At 29.2% G+C, this 17,552-nt stretch overlaps 1 protein-coding gene across 1 annotated transcript in view; it reads left to right on the top strand.

The window, feature by feature from the left end:
* The first annotated feature begins 98 nt into the window (after nucleotides 1-98).
* Nucleotides 99-17,552, top strand: part of ome (dipeptidyl peptidase 4 omega) — a 392,854-nt gene continuing 375,400 nt past the window's right edge. Inside the window, exon 1 of the mRNA XM_075355199.1 lies at nucleotides 99-229. Within this exon, the coding sequence (XP_075211314.1) occupies nucleotides 167-229 (63 nt within the window). The 5' untranslated portion in view covers nucleotides 99-166. The remainder of the gene's footprint in view (nucleotides 230-17,552) is intronic.

A 17,552-nucleotide genomic window follows, 5' to 3' on the forward strand; every position in this document is an offset into this window, starting at 1 on the left:
GTACGCGGGATTGTTTTTTTTTTTTTTAATATGGTGGGGATCTGTTGTTCGGCTCCCGGCATGCAACGCAAACACGACAAGACGGGCGGGCACTTGGACTCAGTGCGCGTTTAACCTCCGTGTTTGTAAGTTGTGTAAGTGGGAGCCATGCGTTTGTAATTCAGTCATGACTGGTCAACAAACTCGTGTTAATGGTAGCAGCACTTTGGAAATGGGCAGCAGTAATCAGGTACCGTTTATTCTTTACAACTTTTATATCCGTACTGTGTAATAAATTTCTATTAAAACTTATTTGTTATAAAATGTTATTTATGATTCTGCCTGTGAGTGTGTACTTTTTTTTAATTGTTGCTTTTCAATTTTTATGTTACGTTTCGGTTTTAATCGCGATTGAAATCTAAATTTCTTAGTCTTAAATAGAAAAGAATTCAAAGAAACATGTGGTTGCATATATGATTTTCTTTCTTGATCCGTGTAATATTTTGTATTTCATTTGTATTTCAACAATAGGTTGTCTGTTATCTCTTTATTAACAATTAACGGTTAATTCGTGTTTGATAAGAAAGAATGAATTGTTAGGCTGTATCAATAACGGTAAAAAAGGATCGTATTCTGAAAGCAAAAGAGTAAATATTTCTGGCTTTATAACAATATCTAAAAAATTTAACTGGAGATTTTATATTCTATTAAATGTATTAAAGTTTGTTAATCATTCAAACTCGTCTGGAATATCTTATATATCTTACTATTATTTTTTACTGTAAAGTTACGCAGCGTCACCATGGTAACATTTTAAAGAGAGCCCATTCCTATCTTATTTCATGTTTACGTTTGTACCTTTTTATCAGAATTTTTTTTACATAAAAGGTCATCATTTATTACATATTAAGTATAGGATTTTTAGAAATTAACTTTTTTGTAATTACTACATTTTTAAAAATAAAATGCTATTTTTGGCGCAAAAAAAATTAAGTGTATATTTTTTTAAATATTTTGGAAAACTGTGCCCGTAAAAGTGGCATCTATATGAGTTTAATAACCCACAGAAGTTTAGTTGCTGTAGCTTTAGTAGAAGCTGAGAAAAAGGTACATAAAGAATAAAAAATCAAATTTGCGGGAAATCGCATAAAAAGAACTGTAAAATAACTTGAGTTACTTATTGCCTAATGCTTTTCATAAAAATCTAGCTTTTTCCTATAAAAACTGGTCTTTTGTCGTTCTGCTTTTTCAAATTCCAACACGGTCTTTTCAGTTTTTTGTATACGTAGTAAATCTAAATTTTTCATCGCAGTAACAGTAATTTGAATTTCTTAAAGAACCTGAATTTTACTAAAATTTCTTTCATTGAACCTGCAAACTGCTTCATATACGCCTAAATGCAAAATAAAAAGTTATTTTCTGTATGATCATCCGTATAACATTATTGAGGCTCTCATATGGGTTTTGTGTTTTCCCTTTTTTACATTTCGGTACTTACGTATTACGCCACCGCAGCTAGAGCTTTATTTAAAAACAAAGTAGTCAATCGGATTTCGGTGGAAAATGGGTCGATGTAGAGTTTAACATAGATTCAAAACAGTCTCTTTATTAATTTTAATAAATGGTTATTTATTTTATTAACCAAACTTAACCTATGCTCGCTAACCTTGACTAATTAACAGGAGTGTTTTGATTTATTTAAATAATAAATAATTGCAATAATTACTGAATTTATTAAATAAATACTCAAAAAATTACGATGTTAATTAGTCAAGGTTAGCGAGCGTAGGTTTAAGTTTGGTTAAATTATATTTATAAAATAAATAAATATAAATAACCATTTATTATAATTAATAAAGAGACTTCATTTTCCATCGAAATCCGATTGACTACTTTGTTTTTAAATAAAGCTGTAGTTGCGGTGGCGTTAATACGAAAGTACCTACATTTCTCTAACAACCTTGGGTCTGAGAGGTATCTAAATATGAGCTTTATTTCACTCATTACCGCTTGTGGTAAGTGTAAATGTTTAGGATTATCATAACCTTCTCTTTTAAGTATATTATACTTATACCACGGGTGTTCATCTAATGTGAAAATATTCAGCCCGTACTGCTTTCTGCGTGGCTTAAACACTATTGGTATTCCGCCGAATGACAAGTCCACAGTAAGTCTGTATCTGCTGAATCGCGGCATCAGTCAATCTACCCTTACCACCGATTGACTTACTGTCGCCGCCGAGCTTGTTCCTTCTGGCTTTGAATTTTCTTAGCCTACTGCCCATCCTCTTTTCTATATAGCCAATGCATTCCAGTTTCTTCACATCTACATTAGGCCCATATGGCATGGATTAGGAGATTGCCAGGAACGCCTTAGAGTCGCCATCACCTAAGTATTTAGTATACCGCACACCATAAACTTTCTCTGACCTTTCAAACGTTTCCTGAGCTCCCACAACCTCCACGGCGTCGTTTGAACCTTGGTAGTTTGCTTAACTCCCATGTAAACGAATATTCTTTAATTTACGAGGACAGTTGATATACTTGGACATTACAGAAACGTTTAGCACCTTTCCAATGTCGACAGAAATGAGAGAAACAATACCGTTGAGAGACTTGTGTCTTCGCTTCTGCCAAGACCCATCTACGGCTACCCACAAATCTCTGTTATTTACTATACTAACTTCTTTATAGACTGCTTACAAATATTTTATAATACAGTGAGACTTTTCGTGGTCGTTATATTTGTCCGGTGGCGGCGACAGGTTCATCATTCCACACAACGTCTAAGCATCAGCACAATCTTTACAGACAGCTCGAAGACCATAAACTAATCATGTATTTAAATCGTAAAAATCCTTACTTAGTTTATTTACTTCTTCTACAATAATTTTTTGACAATTAGTTAATTCTATTTTGCATTTACAAGCTCAGCAGAAAATATTCAGTTTGCAAGCAAGGCCCGCAGAATGTTGTTTATCAGTTGATAGGTTATGATTACAAATCCTACAGGCGCCTACTTTATTCAAAGCAGTACTGAATGATTTTATGCCAGTATTTATATATTCTAAAAAACGTGGCCTTAGATTATTACAAATTTTTTCCTTAGAACTGGTACCACGAGCTGGTTGTTCTTCGTTACTGTAACTGCAGCAAGAAGTCTCTGTTAGGTTAACTTCAACTTCGGTACGCTTTTTTGCGCGTTTAAAAGCGACTTTTATTTTTTTTTAAACTCTCTGGGATCGACCCATTTTATATATAAAAACAAAATCACACACAAACTAAAACTCAGTTCACAGGACTAATTCAAAAACCAAACACTACCAGTCACGAATTTGTAAACATACAATTCTTACATAAAAACAGTGTTTAAAATTCAGCTGATAACGTAGGATAGCTACCTAAATATAAATAACATACAACATAAAAAAATGGTAAATAAAAATAGAATATTAAATAAACATACACAAATATTCAATATGATTAACGTTTTGCATTACTATGCAGTTCCCTGGAGTAAAAAAAAAGCCTTTATAAAAAAATTAGTTTCTTTATTTTTAGTTATCATAGAGATGTAATTTATATACATTTTAAAGAGAAGACATTATGTGCAACAAAAAAAAATAAAAATCGGCCGTTTTCATTTTTTCGATCCCTGCTCTACAAGATGTTTTAGTCAGATTAAAAAATTATCTTCATTTTTTTATCACTCGATGGCTCTCGCCGTGAATTTACTGATGCGTCTTGAGTGATTTATCCTCATTCGTATTTGTTTACAACTTCTTCGGAGCGACAGACGGTAACACAATCAAATAATTACACAAGTTGTAGCTGTACTCTGCTACTGATAAAATAAATTGCCAACCAGTTAATGGTTTTCACGTAAAAATCTTCCTTATTGAGCGAAATATTTAATCGCATTTCTATTTATGTAATTTATGTCCCTTTTTCCGCAAAATAATTATGATTGTTTTTCGTTAATGTAAATATTTTCTTCTACAGCTTATCATTACGAATGTACACGTATTTTAATTTTTAAAAACAATCCCTCGTGATTGAATTTTATTTTGTAATACGGTAACTAAAAGGGCTTTACTTTAAAATCCCCAGAATTAGACTTCAAATAAGATTATTTAGGAAATATTAAAAAGAAATTGATGTGCATTTTACGCAGGCTTATAATTTGTTACGATTTAAATATAATATAAAAAAAGATTAATAAATAATTTTTATTAATTTTTCTCTAAATATATGAAGAGAATTAATTGCAATATAAGTAAGAATGCTTAGGTCAAGAGAAAAGTGAACAGAAAGAAAAAAGATCACTATCGATTTTTTATTGTTATTATTATGAGGAAAACATACAGTGAGACTGGTACAGTACCTTCTTTTTGTAATCTATGTAAATGTTCGTTTGTTCAAAATCTTAAATCTCTGAAAGTTCTTCACTGATGCTTTGAAATTTTGTCGAATACGCGCGTGTTTTTATATACCTAAGATGTCACATCTGTGACAGGTACAAACATGCTATCTGTTGGACGTAAAAGCAACACACGCTATACTAAATATTTTACAATTCCATTTCAGCATTTCCGATATGTGTGTCCGCTATAAACTAAAAAACAACGACCGATTTACGCGCAGAGAAAAAAGGAAATAGGGAAAAATCGAAAAAAGTAAAAGGGAATAAGGAGAAAAAATGAAAGGGAAAGTGAACCGGGAAAATGGAAAAGGGAATATGGTAAAAGTGAAAACGGGAAAAGGAAATTGGAGAAAGGGGAAAAAGGGAAAGGTTAAATTTTGTGAAGTTCCGTAATGTTCATTTTATTAATGTTTTATCAAACTTTCAATTGTGTTCATTTAATCTATATACTCAAATCTAGCAATAGCGAAGCATGGCCGGATCTACTAGTTATTAATAATATAGTAATGATATAAACAATTTCTTAAGGATATACGGAAGAATTTCTGTCAAGTTCTACAAAACAATATTACAACAAAAAAAACAAGCTCTGTTTTATTAATAATATTAAAAAAAAGACTTATCCTTTAATTTTAAATATACCTATTACAATGATCGTGTGTTTGATGATCAATGGTAGATTTTTTATGGGAAAAGATACTACTTCTACTCGTGATTCTGTATTATTTTTTGCTTTTCAGGTAATATTTTAGGAATTCTATTATATAAGTAGATTAGAACCGATTATGGGATAGGCGCGGCGTATCATACATTTTTAAGGTTTTAATTTACTGGAATTAATGATTCTGATTTCCAGTAAAAATGATGAGACATAAATCATCATTACCTATTTGTTATTACTTTCTTGTACGAAATAAAGGAAGTAATTGTGATCGCGAAAAATTTCAGATTTCAACGGAAATATCCATTTTGACCATCCCTGAATATACTTTGACTAGTTTCGGCGTGACGTCTGTACATACGTACGTACGTATTTCGCATTACTCAAAAACGATTAACCGAAGGATGTTGAAATTTAGGACTGTTGTAACATCTAGTTGTGCACCTCCCTTTTTGATTACAATCGACTAAACACTAAACCAAAAGTACCCAAAAAAGCCCAAGATCCAAAATATTTGGATTTTGGACTTTTTCTTAACTGCAGTAATAAGCTCTCATTGAGAGCTTTTCAAAGATATATCATAAGTGGTACATATTTTCATTGGTTCCAGTGTTATAGCCAAATAAATGTTTAATTAATGAAACATTTAGATGTTAGGGGATTGAACATCGGTTTAAATCGGACTTCAATTCCTTTCTTTCTTTTTTAACTTTTTTTTTAATTTCAATAAATTGATTTATTAATAATTATTAACCTCTGATTGTAAAACATTTTTTACGATAAATAATGATTCAGTAATAACAATAAAATATATATATATATATATTAAAAAATATCAGAAGTTATTAATGAAATAAAATTTTTATGTACTTTTCATTTTAAAAAATGTGTTTATATAATTTAATAGTCGTGCAAGGAAGTTATGAGGGTGTCCACATCGATTTTTATTTTTTACTGGAGATTTTGTAGCCGGGTTTAATATTCATTTGTACTATTTTATTTTATTTTAAATTACCTAAGTTTTATTTGTATTTAAAATAGTTATTGGCAAACAAAAAATTGCTACTTATGAAAATAATCATACGCAAAAAATCTAAAGGAGAGAACCTGGGTCGTAATTAAATAAGAAAAAAAACAAAAAAAAAAATTATTAAAGATTGTCTGAACGTGAAAATATGCACAATTTCTTATCTTAAGTTTTCCAAACAGTTTTCTTGAATTTTCGCAACGATATATCATAAGTGATACTTATTTTCATATAGCCAAATAAAATTTTAGTTAATGAAATATTTGGATCAAGGTGAAAACACATCGATTTGAATCGGACTTCATCTCCTTTTTTTTAACTTTTTTTTTTTAATTTAATTATATTGATTTATTAATAATTATTAACCTTTGATTGTAAAAAGCAAACTTTACAATAAATAATAATTCAATAATAAAAAAAAAATGAAAAAATAGAAGTTATTAATGAAATAAAATTTTATGTACAAATTTCTTCTTTTTTTTTTTTTCTTTTTAAATCTGTACATGTAATTTAAGGCGTACGAGGAGGTCATGTGATGTCCACATCACATTTTTTTTTTATTCTCGTTTCTACATAATATTAATAACTCTTATTTATTTGAAATATACGTTTTAGTAAAAAGTTACTAAAGTAAGAGGCACATAATAAATTAAACTCGGTGCCGGAGAAATGCAAGTTGCAACTTAAGGCCATGAAATATGTGGAAGATCTTACATTTTAATTTATTTTTATTTTCCATTGTAATTAGCATTCATAATAATTATTATAAAAACTTGGGAAATTAGGTTTTCTACAAGATTCACAAGAATTTATTTTTTTCATTATGAATGACAAACTTTTTTGAGGTTTAAAACTTCAATAAATAAAAATATACTGTTGGTATAATTTTTTTTATAATATTTATCTTTTTATTGTTTAATTTCTTTATTTAAATGGAAAAGTACATAAATATATTGTTTGTTAATGTGTATAAGATAACACAGGAACTATCAAACTGGTCTAAAAATGCTCTTAGAAGTTTATTTCTTCATGAATGTCGTACGTACATCATATAGAAATAACAATTCTTTGGGATCTGGTTTTTTTTTGAGCAAATCATCACTACGTTTTGGTAACTTTTTAAAATCTTCTCTTCACAATTAACCCAGAGAAAATTGTAATTTTGCAATATTTGGACCTTTCTTTTTTGAAATGAACTTCAAGAACAAGACAAAACTTTGTTGTATTTCATTGGTTCCCCTATTTTCTCTACTCCTCTTTATTGCAAAAAACATATTATTCTACTTTCAAACCACTCTTCTGCAAATCGTACACTCTCCTCAGGGAAAAACAAAAATTCAATAGTATTCGAAAATCCTTATAAGGCTCTAATCCGTCGGCCCAATAATATTCATAGATGAAATATTTCAATATTAAAATTTTACTTTACCGAGAGGTATTGTACTTTCAAGGACAAATAAGAAACTTAATGGTTTCGACGTGGATGAGATCCCGTTTATTTCAGATTCAGTGGACCCTTTGGTTCCCTTTAAAATACGAAAATTAATTGTTGTTATATTCAAACCATTTTTAAACCACTCTCTACATTAAGTAAAAACTGAGAAGACAGTAGTGTTAATTTATAATCTGCTGTCGATCTCTCTAGACTTCTAAGCCTAGATATTAAGAAAAATTGTAATAGATGTAAATTCAGTAAATATTAAGAAAATTAGAATTAATAAAAAAAAATAATAATAATAATATTGCGCTATTTAAGTATTTTTTAAAATGTGTTCTACGTTCAAAGAAAAGTTAAAAACCTTATGAGATCGAAGAAGTTCAGACCTCGATATTTACCTATCTCTCTTTTTCTGTTTAGCCTCCGGAACCATCGTAAGATATTACTTCAGAGGATGATATGTATGAATGTAAATGAAGTGTAGTTTTTTTACAGTCTCAGGTCGACTATTCCTTAGATGTATGGTTAATTGAATCCCAACCATCAAAGAACAACACCGGTGTGCACGATCTAGTATTTAAATCCATATAAAAGTAACTGCCTTACTAGGATTTGAACCTTAGAAGTTTCAACTTCAAAATTTACTGATTTCCGATGACGAGTCATCACTAGACTAACGTGGTGTATTGATATTAATCTACCTCCCCCTTTTTAAACCCCTTATTTGGGTTAATCCCGTAGGATTACCCCTAATACGTATTAAATACGTATATTTAACATCGATTAATAATAATTGAAGTATCGATAATTTGCAGAGTATTCAAATTTTTTTACTGAAAATTTATTTATTTAAATAATATTTATTTTTAGTGAAAATTTAAGTAAAAATAGTTTGCTTTAAATACAGTATATGGTTCTTTCTAACATAGATTATATTGAAATAGATTGATAGTGAAGACATTTTTTTAGTTATTTTTATTCATTAAGCGTATTTACATTTTTCTACGTCAAAATTTATAATCCAAATAAGTTTTCTGCCGTAAAATTTGATATATAAAATAATTCTTGTGGTTTATCTAATAATATTTCTACCTGACATTTGATAGTACTTATCAAATTTTGAAGTCTTTAATACGTGTAGTCCAAATTATTAATAATGATTAAATAAAAAACAATAACAAAAACATTAACTATTTCGGCATTAATCCGTAAAAACTATCGACTTATAAATTTGAAGGGTTGGTCTAGGTTTAACATTGATTCAAATTTGGATGTACAGTTTACTAAAAATTATTAATTACTATGGGCGCCTTCCTTTCTGTTTGAAATAGATTTATTTTTTAACATTATCTCTCTTCAGTCTCATATTAGTAATAAATTAATACCATATCGTAATATTTGTAAAATTTTAAACAAGTTCATCAAAAACACTTTATATAGATTTGACGTTTTTGCCATTGTTAGTATTCCATTTTAGGCCGACGGAAACAGAAACCTGCAACACTAGCTGCATTTTAATTATGATAATACATCTATTGAAAAAATAGTGTAATATTACTCTATAAAATCTCTATTTTAAACTCCTAGTATTACATTTTCGGCCGAAGGAAACACAAACCTTACAACACTAGCTGCTATTGTAATTATGATAATACATTTATTGAAAGAATAATATAATATTACGTTATAAAATCTATATTTTATGTTCCTTTGCGCAAGCTTCGATCTCATGTGTCATGAACAATTAGTCATAAAAAAAAAAAAAATATATATATATATATATATATAAATATATTTTTTGTATAATGAATTAACAGGGAAATATGAAGACAGAAATGATTACTGAACGGATGTTTGCAGATAATGATTATTTACAGGGACTTCTATAAAAGTTATTCAAACTTTGAGAAATATAGTTTGATAGTCTCTTTTAATTCATTGTTTTTCTTAGATAGTTTTTTATTTTACGTTGTTTTATTTTGTGTAAAGCATCTGAAATACAAGATGCGCTAGTTATTGTTGCTTTCTCTTAGGTTAATGATACTCATTATACAACCAGTTCCTATGGTGAACAGAATTACTTGTAAGGTTTAACTAAATTTCAATCGTACGGTTTGGCTTTACTGATTTGATATATTGTATTCGACAGTTAAGTAACCGACATAAAACGATTATTATTATTTCACCATTCATTTTTGTTTTTAGAAACCCTGGCATGTATTGTAATTTCAGGAATTAATGATATCTAATTTCATGTAAAAATGTTACTTTATATTAACAGTATTAATAAAATTTATTATTTATTTCGATCAGTTTATTCGATCATGATATTCAAAACTTTTTTTCTCAAAATCAGTTTTGTACTTCTTTAAAATAATATATTCAGTGATTCAGTTAAATTTTAATTATGTTTATTATTTTTTTCTTGTTTTTTTTCTACTGGCTTTGTTTTATTGATTATTACTATATATATATATATATATATATATATATATATATATTAAAATAATAGCTAAACTCTACTCTTTGGTTAGACAAATATAAATAAACCAAATAAGTTAGAAAATTATCCAAATTAATAGAAAATTTTGTATGAATTGCTTTAGAAAATTTTCTATTAATTTGGATAATTTTCTAACGTATTTAGTTTTTTTATATATATTAAATATATAGGTGTCTATGTAGCTAGATATAACCCACCGGGTTGGTCCTGTGGTGAACGCGTCTTCCCAAATCAGCTGATTTGGGAGTCGAGAGTTCCAGCGTTCAATTCCTAATAAAGACAGTTATTTTATTCGGATTTGAATACTAGATCGTGGATACCGGTGTTGAAAACCAACCACCAAAGGTTTTCATTCAATTAACCACACATCTCAGGAATGGTCGAACTGAGACTTTTCCAGACTACACTTCATTTGCATTCATACATATCCTCATTTATCCTCTGAAGTAATACCGGAACGGTAATTCCCGGAGGATAAACAGAAAAAGAAAGAAAAGATAATTAGATATAAGTGTCTTATTAATAAAAATGGTATTTTAAATTACGCGCCATTTTCGATTATAAAATTCTAAGCTGCTATATTTGATATATATCTTAGTGAGGCTTAGAGGTTGTTAAAAATGCCAGGATACACGTTAGAGCAAACTATTATAAAAATTGGGAGTGTTTGGGGGAAAAAATGAGAAAATTACTTATTTTGGTAAACAAAATGCCTAATCTCGGACAACCGTTGAAGAGCTGATTAAAAATTTGAGCATACGTATTCCTTAAAAGATGATACTCTGCGTACGTCAACGTTCGGGTCGGTCTGCTTAAAACATCACTGCAGTGATTGAGAGCTTTACTATTAATCCTAAAACATCAATACTCCATCGAACATAACAATTAAACGTTTCACGGGCTATAGTACAACGAATTTTGACAAAAAAACCTTTTTCTTCCTATATACAAAGTTCAATTATCTGCTTCCTAGAGATCAACAATGAAGAGACTTCGTCGATCGTGTGTTGGAACATAAGAGAGTAGATGATGTATTTCAACAGAAAGTAATTTTTGGTAACAGGCTCGTTTCCTCCGTAACGGCTTCGTAAAAGAACAAGATTATCGTATTTGGGGCGTTGAAAACCCAAGGATAGTTCACACGTGGAATACGTTTGATGCATAGAATACACATCCACAAAACGTGACTGTGTGGTGCGCGATTTGGTCTGGGGGAGTGATTGGGCCCTATTTTTTCGAGAACGATGCTCTGTTAACTATTACGACCAATGCTCTTCGTTATCGTGCGATGCTCGAAAATTTTTTTTGGTAAAAATTGGAAGATATATTATACGGTCCCAACGGGACTGTGTGACCTGCCACACTGTACATGAAACCATCCAATTACTGCAGATCAAATTTCCGGGACGTGTAATATCTCGTTTTGGAGTTCAGAACTGGCCAGCAAGGTCGTGCGATCTAACAACTTACGACTACTTTTTGTGGGATTAATTGAAGAGTAACGTGTATGCCAATATCCCACAGATACCCCTAGAATTGAAGAACGAAATCCGCGTGCTGAATTGAAAAAAAATTGACTTATTTGAATATGTACTTCAAAATTTTATTAAAAGTGTGGAGACCAGCCGACGGAGTCATGGCGATCATTTGGCTGACATTTATACAATACTAACCTCCTCCTTCATTGTACTTTACATTATAATATAAATATTAGATATTGCTGACAAAGTAGTGAGTTTATTTTCGAATTAAATTTAATTTACTTGTTCTTATTGAGGTACTCTTCTATATGTGTATGAATAAGTTAGAACTGATTTTTATTATATATTAAATCGTCTTCTCCAATTTACTCGTATTTATAAACTCATCGTAAGATGAGTTTAACAAAAAAAGATGAGTTTTTTAACAAAAAGTTTTTTTTTTTCAATTATAATAGCTTTGGTTTAAACATTGGCTAAGTTGGATCAGATAATTTTTAACGAATACAAGTATACATCCTATCTTTTTTGCATCCAAATGAAGCCAATTAATTGGAAAAGACAAGATTATCTTATTAAATTGTAATTGGTTTAATTTAGTAAGAATTCTTATGACTACGGTGGGTTAAAAATATCGTATTTACTGCTTTCAGAAGATAAAATTAAAATTATGATTTACAGTGCATAATACTGCAAAATACGAACATTTACCGAAATCTGCAAAAAACAGAACCTATTATTATATACTTACAAATTGAATTGTCTATTTTTATCATTAATATTATAATAGTAATAATAAAAATATCTTAATAAATTAGTTTAAAAGAGATTGTTTAAATGTATGAGTGTAAATTTATTTAGTACATTTCTAAGAATTTAAAAATTGCTTTCATTACGACGTATTAAATGAAATTTTTCATTAACTTATATTTGTGAACAAACAGAGATTAACTAAGGCTTTTTATTTATTAATCTTAAATTAGTGAAACTTACCGTATGTTATGAAGACAATCAACTTAAAAGAAATTCGAAATATTTGTAAAAAAAATTATTTTTGACTGTATATATTAATATATACAGAATGTATCACGAAGTTCTTCCGGTTCTTCGTTTACGAGTTACGGCTAATGAAAGATTTCGGTCGGATTTCAGATAGCGCGATGAAATGAGATCGTACTGAAATTTTTAGAAAGTTAATTAAGGGACAGAATTAGTAATTTCTTATGGTCTTTGACCTGAAAAATCGAATAAAATTATTTTCATTGGTTCCTGAAATATAGCCAAATAAAATTTTAATTAATGAAATATTTGGAGCTTACAAAGTTAAGACACATCGGTTCGAATTCGATTCCATTTCCTTTTCTTTTTATTTTTATTTTTAAAATGAAATACATGGATTTATTAATAATTATTAACTTGCGATTGTAAAAAAAGTTTTACAATTAATAATAATTCAATAATAACAATAAAATAAATATATGAAGAATAATCAGAAGTTTTTAGTGAAATAAAATTTTATGTACTTTTAAAAATGTGTATATGTAATTTAATAGGCGCTCAAGGAAGTCATGTGGTGTCCACATCAGATTTTTTTATTAATGACAAAAATGCTATAAATTTCATATTCTATTGGAGCAGCTGTAGAGCATTACCATTACATGCACTCAAAAGTACTTTTCTGACAGATGTAGTAATGTACTGTTTCTAATTAAAATTAAAATTTTTCTAACTTTTCTTTTTATTTATTCAACTTATCTCGCACAATTTTGTCCAAAATTAAATTATATATATACATTACAGAATTTGTTTCATATAGTATAAGAAGATAATACAAATTGACTGTAATTAAAACATACTTTTTAGTTTTTTTTCTTAATAAATATTTATCAAATTAATAACAGTGATTAGCCTAGCCATATTGAACTCAAACTTTTAAGATCGTAGCAGAACGTCACCGTGATAAAAATGATTCATTTTTTCCGGTCAAGGGAGTTGGTTTTTAGTTGTCCTGTACTTTATTTATGCTGCTTTGAACTTGTATTGATTAAGGGTTCTGTTTATCCTCACTGTTATGAGTTTTAATATTTGTTATTTGTTGTACTATATTCTGGCGTGTTTTTAGTTCAATACGTAATGTATTTCGACTTGTCTTATTTTCTTACTACTTTATGAGGTTGTTAAGCTGTTGAATTCAACTTTCACTTGCTATTAAAGTCGATTTTTTATATATGTATTTACATTTGCTTATTTTAATGAACTTTTTAAAAGTTTCAATTGTTTACTAAATTCATGTAGGGTTATTTATCTATAAAATAATTTAATTCTTTCTAATATATTTCTTAATACAAGAAATTTAAAAAAATAATTTACTGCTTCTAGGATATGAATCGATTTTTAAATATTCACAAAAATAAAAACATATGGTTTATCTATCTGTTCTAATTATTTTTCATTTGTGTAAAACGTTAATATAATTTCTTGATTTGTATGTACTAGTTTCTATCGATATCGGGCCTTGCAATCGGAAATACATTTCCAAAACACTAACATCCGCGGATTACGTAGCTTACGTGGTTTTAACAAAATTAGTGATTTTGATGAAACAGTAAGGTCATGACTACATTGTGACCAACCGCTCTGATAACAGCGGTTACAACTGTGATTTAACTTGACTATAAAATGTATGTGTAGCTCCGATATTTAAAATTTAGCATTATGGAACAGACAATATTAATTGTCTTTTGGTGTAAATTGTATTATTAATAAAAAAACAAAACACATTTTTATGCAGATCAAAGTAATAAAACTGTTTCTATTTATTCATAAATGTATATGTATATTGTAGATGATGAAGCGCTAGCGTTGTTTTAGCAGAAGAGAATTTAAAGCTTTATTAATCTTATAAATTAAGGCACTCAATTAAATTTACTACTTTAATATTTTTAGACAAAACAATATATTAATTGTGGACACCTTTTAGCTGCGATTCAACTAATGTTCACATATCGTTTTGGTATATTTTTGCGATTATTTTAAATTAAACGAGAGACATTCAAATCTATCTTTTCCTAATGAGTGGAAACTTTTAATTTAGTGCATTATTTTCCCCACAGAAAATTATATTAATTGTTTGCTTTACACAATCTCTTTGGAGTGTATTATTTAACTTTGAAATACTTTTATATATATTTATGGTTGAAGTATATATATGGTTGAAATATCTGACAATCAGTGGCAGCTGGTAGTTAAAATTAGTGGGGGTGCTGCTCCAGAAAATTTTTTTCTGGGTCTTTTTAAGGCCACGGTTAAAGTTTTATGTAAAATAAAAGAACCAAAAAAATGAATCAAAGCAGGAAAAAATGAGCTGAAGCAGGATAATAATCTAATTCTATACTTTATCACATTCAAGAATGTGGTACGTATTCGGTTTAACCGAATAAGTAATAAAATACAGATAATATTTTTTAGTATTATTAGATAACTTAATAAAATGCCCGCTTAAAAACAATATAGTTCAATGGTACTTAATTTAAATTTCTATGTACACAAAATTAGTTTTTATTAATTACCTTCTCTTTCGCCCTTAATGCGTATTTTTGGAAAGATTTGGCACTCAAAGAGCTCTTGCTTTCCGCCATCTTCTGATCACTACTGAAAAACAACTAAACCGCTTTCATATTCCTTCCGCCGACTAAACTAAAAAATGGAACGAACAAGGTACGTTCCACACACACGCTGAGTAAAAAAAAACTACCTTCCACTAGCACGCCAGGGTTGGCATTGCGGGAGCGACAGTGCTCTCTCTTCCTCGCAGTCTCGCGTGCAGCTTTCTATGTGCGCATGCGCACAACAACCAATACCACGTCACTGGAACTGTGAAGCGTACAGTTCCATACAAAGATTTTTGTATAATTCTCATAAACTGGGGGGTGGCTACTGACAATAAGCTTAAGGATTATATATTGTATAAGTATAAAGAAAAAAGGACTTATTATATTAAATGTTATCGATAATATGAAATGGAAATAGGGTGTGCTACAGTTCTACAATGTCTACACGTGAGGCGCCACTGCTGGCAATATATATATATATTATATGTGTGTCTGTGATGCACATAATCTATCTGCAGTACAAAAGGCACTAATCATAGTTGCTTTCTCTAAGAGTAATGATGTTCATTGTACTACCAATTTCTTAGGTGAACAGAATAAAGATTTCATTTGTAGGGTTGTATAACGCCTATCGTTAATGTTCAGCAGTGGATTTGGCTCGATGAAGAAAGCAATTTGAAACGACTTCATGTCGTACTATCTTTAACTAGCCTGGATTTGAATACTTGTTATTTTTAAGAATAGCTAGCCATTCTTAGAAATGACTCCGTCGTATGTTCGATAGCTTAAAACCATTTCTGTTTTGGCACTTGACGCACATTCAAAAAGAGGTTTTCTAATTTTTTATCTCGTATGTGGATGTGATGGGGTATGAGTAATCTCATGCAAGTTCTTAATTATAAACAGAGTAAATATTTAACGACTGATTTTTATTTATCTGTAACTTTAACCGTACTTTGTAAGATATTTCCGAGAGTTTTATTATCATAGGCTATATAAATGTGTTTAAATAAATTTAAATTTAAAAAAATTGAACTATATGCAAAATTTTCACCCGCACGCTTTTTATTTCCTTGTACAAGGAAGTATTGTGATCGCAAAAAATTTAGGTTTTCAGATTTCAACGGAAATATCCATTTTGACTAGTTTCGGCATGACATCTGTACGTATGTATCTCGCATAACTCAAAAACGATTAGACGTAGGATGTTGAAATTTTAGATTTAGGACTGTTGTAACATCTAATTCTGCATCTCTCTTTTTGATTGCAATCGACTGAACCAAAAGTGTCCAAAAAAGCCCAAACCCAAAAAAAGTTGATTTTAAGTTGTTTTTCTTAACTGCAGTAATAAGCTCTCATTAAGAGCTTTTCAATATGTAATAAGTGATACTTATTTTCATTGGTTCCAGAGTTATAACAAAATACAACTTTAATTAATGAAATATTTGAGTCTTACAAAGGGAAGGCACATCGGTTCGAATCCGACTTCATATACATTTTTTTTCAAATTTTTTTTTTAAGTTTAAATATATTGATTTATTAATAATATTAACCTCTCGTTGTAAAAAAAATTACTACGAATAATTCAATAATAAAAAAAGATAAAATATTGAAAGTTACTAATGAAATAAAATTTGATGTACTTTTCATTTTTTTTAAAATGTGTGTATCTAATTCAATAGGCGTACAAGGACGTCATGTGGAGTCCACATCAGATTTTTAATTATATTAAAGAACAGTGCTTGTCAAGGTTTTTTTTTTGGCAGTCGTGTTATTTTAATTTTTAATCTATTGTAAAATATATGAGATTTTGTAATTAGCATATCGATGCTTGTAATCAAAAAACAATATTTAAATATTTACGAATAAATTTTTAGTTTTTACAATTTTGATAATAAGCAACAGTTTGGATATTTAGTAGAGGTCGGCATTTTTAAAGTCATTTAAGTATTTCATTTATCTCTTAAAATAGTAAAAAATTTTTAAATCTGTTCCACTTTGTGACTAATCGTACTAGAATAATAATTTTAGATGTGTCTTTAAAAAGTGTAACCGGTAAAAAATAAAATATAAAAATTCCAATCTTATCTTTTATCTCGATTCCGAATGTCCGATTGCCTGTTTAGGGTAATCTCATGCTACGTTATGTTTATGGATAATAATATCCGAAAATTCTATTGGCTGGTTAAGTTGTATCATATACGGTCGTTTGCTGTGAACTAGTTATTTTTGGATTAAGTGTCTTGTTTTTGCAATAGCGATGATATTATATGTGGATAAGATATTGACAAGTCAGAAATTCTGTCAGGAATTCTGACAAGTCAGAATTTTATATTTCATGCTTATCATGTTGTTTGTAAAGCTGTTCCAGATAGGCTCTAATTTTATTTGGCTTGAAGCTAGGCTTCAAGCCAAGTAGTGACATACTTTTTT

This window comes from Lycorma delicatula, chromosome 2 (assembly GCF_047948215.1).
Source record: "Lycorma delicatula isolate Av1 chromosome 2, ASM4794821v1, whole genome shotgun sequence".
Lineage (NCBI taxonomy): Eukaryota > Metazoa > Arthropoda > Insecta > Hemiptera > Fulgoridae > Lycorma > Lycorma delicatula.